This window comes from Lolium rigidum, chromosome 2, assembly GCF_022539505.1.
Source record: "Lolium rigidum isolate FL_2022 chromosome 2, APGP_CSIRO_Lrig_0.1, whole genome shotgun sequence".
Taxonomy (NCBI): domain Eukaryota; kingdom Viridiplantae; phylum Streptophyta; class Magnoliopsida; order Poales; family Poaceae; genus Lolium; species Lolium rigidum.
In genome coordinates, this window is record NC_061509.1 from 213,940,457 (window position 1) to 213,944,663 (window position 4,207).

Here is a 4,207-nt window from a genome sequence, read left to right on the forward strand (position 1 = left end):
ACCGACATTTTCTGGAGCTGACATAGTTTTAGGACACCAGCTAATGTCATTAAAGCTCAACCGGAAGTGCTATTATCGTCTCTGAATGGCTTTCAAAACTTAAGTACATATGAAGATTGCCTAGTCGCTTAGTACATGTGAATAAACTCTAACTTTGCAAAACATCTAGGTTACTGAAGACACCATGTTGGAACGGAGCATGCTGCTGCTTGGAGATGGTATGGAGCATTTTACAAAACCTTGCAAGTTTAGTGTACACAGGTGCTCTCAGAGCCATCTCCTAAACAGTTTTATTGGATCACATGCATGGTCCCAAAAATTAGAGAAATACAAGCAAAATAATAGACCATTATATTACACTCATCTAGGCCAAACAGATCCATAGAGCTTGTATAACTGGCCAATAGTAGTACATGCTTCTTGAATTTATCTTTTCAGGCAATTTAACTTACAGAACCTGGTATGTATATCCTACAAAAATATAAAGTCTCTCTTTATTTGAAAGGTGGTTTGGTTCACTGCAGAATCAGGAAGTTTTCAAATTTGATAGGTAACTCAAGCTAAATGTAGCTTGGCGATGAATTAAAATGACAATCAGCAGCTCCTTTAACAAGTTAGAACCCAGAACAGGACTGGATAAGCCTCACTGATGACAGGCAAGCCACTTCTTCCTTCAGGGACTGCATCATCAGACAACCGATTAACACAAAATCGGATCATCATGCACTGGCACAAAACTGGATACTGGAATTCCTGGAAGCTTTCCTGAACTTCAACACCCTGCGCCTGAACTTGGCCTGCTCAAGGCCATCCATTGAAGGCACAATTGTCATCGTCTCCAACACCTTCACATTCTTGAGCAGAAGCTTAACTAGCTCCAATCCACTCTTCTCTCATCGTGTACTCGGTCCTAACTGCCCTGAGATTCCTCACAATCACCCCTCAAGCACCTATGACATCTGTTGCCACTGGTTTCAGTATTACAGATAATTCAAGACAGTGTAGGTAGGAAGAGTTATAAGTCTGCAGAGAGCCAGAGATGTCAGTGATGCAAATCGGTTCGGGACGATTCTCACATGGCCTTTTCATGAACACTGAACAACCATATCACGTAGCAGGAAAAGGTGAAAATATACAAGAAATCAATTCCGGTATCAAGTCTGACATATTTCACAACCAGCAGACCGACATTTCTCGAGCTGATATAGTTTTGGGGACACCAGCTAATGTCATCAAAGCTCAATCCGAAGTTCTCTTATCACTACTGAATGTCTTTCAACACCCAAGTACATATGAATAATTGGCTTAGTACAAATTAACTTTGCGAAACATCTACGTTACTAAAGGCCCCCACGTTGGTACAGAACATACCGCTGGTTGGACGTGGTATGGAGCATCTTACAAAACCTTGCAAGTTTGTATACATCGCCACATCGGTGGCTCTCAGAGCTATCTACTGAACATTTTTATTGGATTACATGGTCCCAATAATAAGACAATTACATAATGCTCATCTAGGTCAAACATAGCCAAAATATCCATAGAGTTTGTATAATTGGCTAGTAGCAGTACATGTTCCTTCGTATTTAACTTTACACGCAATTTAGCTCATAGAACTTTCTATGTGTATCCTACAAACATAAAGTTCTACTAATGTGAAAGATGGTTTGGTTCATGAAAGAATCAGGAATTTTTCGAACTTAATAGGGGACTCAAGCTAAATGTAGCTCAGCGATGAATTAAGATGACAATCAGCAGCTCCATACGAAGTTCAGGACAGGACCGGAGGAGCCTCACTGATGACAGCCAAAGCCACATCTTCCTTTAAGGACTGCATCATCGGGCTTTCACCGATCAACACACAATCGAATCATCACGCGCTGGCACAAAACTGGATGCTGGCATTCCTGGAAGCTTTCCTGAACTTCAACACCCTGCGCCTGAACATTGCCTGCTCGAGGCCATCCATGGAAGGCACAATTGTCATCGTCTCCAGCACCTGCGCGTTCTTGAGCAGAAGCTTAACCAGCTCCAGTCCACTCTTGCTCTCATCGATGTACTCCATCCTAATTGCCCTGAGATTCCTCACAGTCACCCCTCTGCCACATACAACATCATACTGAACCTCATCGCCGCTGCACCGTCTCTGCTTGGACTGCGATGGCTGCGACAACAAGCAATCACATCATTGGCATTAGAGATCATTGTATTGCAGCAGAGTTACCAGAGCAGTGAAAGAAGTGAAGGATGTACATCTCACCACGACAGACACAGAAAGCTCTTTTACGTTGGGGCAGCTCGTAAGGAGTGGAGCAATGGATAAAGCACCTTCTTCCCTCCTCTCTATTATGCACGCCAACCGTGTCACCTTGTCCAGCCGCACCTTCGACCAATCCCCAGGTCGTGCAAATTGCTTCAAGTTATTCACAGCCCAAAAATTAGACTCCTGAAACATACAGTATATTTCTTCAGAAGATGAAGTGATATACCTCAATGCACCATGGCGAGAGCACTAGGCTCCGCGCGTTTCCGACCAAGGGGAGGAGCTCTCTGAGATTAGGCCCCTGGAGCTTAACCTGTGGCTTCTCGGTGGCCAGAACGACTTCGTCGAGAGAATAAGCGTCAGTAACGATGTGCCTGCTTGCCATCGCACCCGAGTAGCGGAGAGTACGCAATGAGGGCATCTCAGCAATGCCGACACACGACTGCTGGTCCCAGGAGCAGTTGGCGATGTCGAGCGAGCGAAGCCGCGGCGCGCCCGCCAGCCGGAGCGCGCCGATGTGGCATTGCTCGAGGGTCAGGGAGGCGAGCAGCGTGCATTGCGAGAAGAGGTCGTGGAAGAAGTCGTCGCGGCCAGGGAGGTGGACGGAGGCGAGGCGGAGGCGGGAGAGGCGGGTTAGACGGCCGAGGGGAGGGAGCGGGAGGGCGTAGCGGTCGAGGCGGAGGGTGAGGGACGTGAGGCCCGCGCAGGCGAGGAGGGAGGGCGGGAGCACGGCGAGGCGGGAGCGCGGGAGGTGGAGGTCTAGGTGGCTGACGCCGCGGGCCGCGGCGGCGGCGAGCCAGGCGGCGAGGTGGGCGGCGGCGGAGGCGGCGAAGAGCTGGTCGAAGAAGCCGTCGAGCGCGAGGCGGAGGCGGCGGAGCGGGTGGTGGTGTGGGGGTGGGGGTGCGAGCGCGGCGGTGGCGGCGGCGGCGAAGGCTGTTCGGCGGCGCGGTGCGGCCGGGAAGGCCGCGGGGAAGTCGAGGTCCAGCGATGGTGCCGCGGCCAGCGCGCCGCGCCACCGGCGGGAGATGGAGGAGGCGGAGATGGCGGAGCGGAACGGCAGCTTGGAGACGATCAGCCCCAGCACCGCGTCCGGGAACCCCTCGAACGGGTCGGCGGCGGCGCGATCGGCGGCGTGGTGGTAGTCCTCGCGGGCGCCGGCGTGGGCGTTCGCGTAGGTGAGCCCCGCCGCGTGGTTGGGTATCAGGTGCTTGGTGCGCATGGCGGCGCCCTTCCGCCGCCGGCCGCGATTCGGGAGAGGTTTTTCTCGGAAACGAAGGCGGCGGCGTAAACGGTGGGATCGAGGCGGCCTACAGGGTGGTTTTAATGGCCGTGTCGTCCGCGGGTGCGAGCCGTGAGGCGGCGCACAAGGCCGCCGTCACGGCCGGCGTGCCGTGGAGGCGAGCGCGATTCGAATGGCCGGCTGGCGTGGCGTGGCGTGGTGGCCGTGGACGCGACGATCGAAGAAATCGCCAAAATCCGGTGGGGTTTCCGGCTCGGTTTCCGCGTGGGGGGTTTTCGCTCTATCCAGTTCGAGCTCGACGCGTCCGGGGAAGGCGGGGTGTGCGGGACGTGGAGGCGTGTGGTGCGGGTTTTCCCCGTGCGTGCCCCGGGTTTGGACGTGGTTTTGGGTTCGGTTTTCCGCCTGGATCACGAACCGACCTTTGTTGTTGGGCTAGTTTGAAATCCTAGCAATTCGAATGCTGGGTTCAGACCTCGGATTCTTTTTCTTTTGAGAGAGAAGACCTTGGATTTCTTTACAGCTCTCTCTGGGTAGGTGCTCGTTATTTACTTGTAGCAGTTGGCACAGAAGACAGGCAAATCGTGGAGTCAATTCTGCCGCAGAGAGTAGAGAGCGCGCCTTCTTTATTACCGCTCAAGTTACTCGGCCTTCAATTCCTCTCCTTTCAGTTTCTTTCCTCCCCTCATTCCGTTTTTCTTTTAACA

At 52.4% G+C, this 4,207-nt stretch overlaps 1 protein-coding gene across 1 annotated transcript; it reads right to left on the reverse strand.

The window, feature by feature from the left end:
* Positions 1–1,518: 1,518 nt before the first annotated feature.
* On the reverse strand, positions 1,519–3,482 carry LOC124688097 (F-box/LRR-repeat protein At1g06630-like). The gene is made up of 3 exons (XM_047221813.1): positions 2,490–3,482; positions 2,261–2,413; positions 1,519–2,164 (listed from the first exon to the last, which is right to left on the reverse strand). Exons 1-3 carry the CDS (start codon positions 3,480–3,482, stop codon positions 1,874–1,876), a joined length of 1,437 nt encoding a protein of 478 aa, XP_047077769.1. The 3' UTR covers positions 1,519–1,873.
* Positions 3,483–4,207: the final 725 nt, after the last annotated feature.

Excerpts from the sequence above, each read along its gene's own strand:
- LOC124688097 (XM_047221813.1), bottom strand. The coding sequence starts at position 3,482 with ATGCGCACCAAGCACCTGATACCCAACCACGCGGCGGGGCTCACCTAC. Across the intron at positions 2,414-2,489 it reads TCTCGCCATGGTGCATTGAG|CAATTTGCACGACCTGGGGA; the intron begins GTATATCACTTC and ends AATAACTTGAAG. Across the intron at positions 2,165-2,260 it reads AGCTTTCTGTGTCTGTCGTG|CCATCGCAGTCCAAGCAGAG; the intron begins GTGAGATGTACA and ends TTGTTGTCGCAG.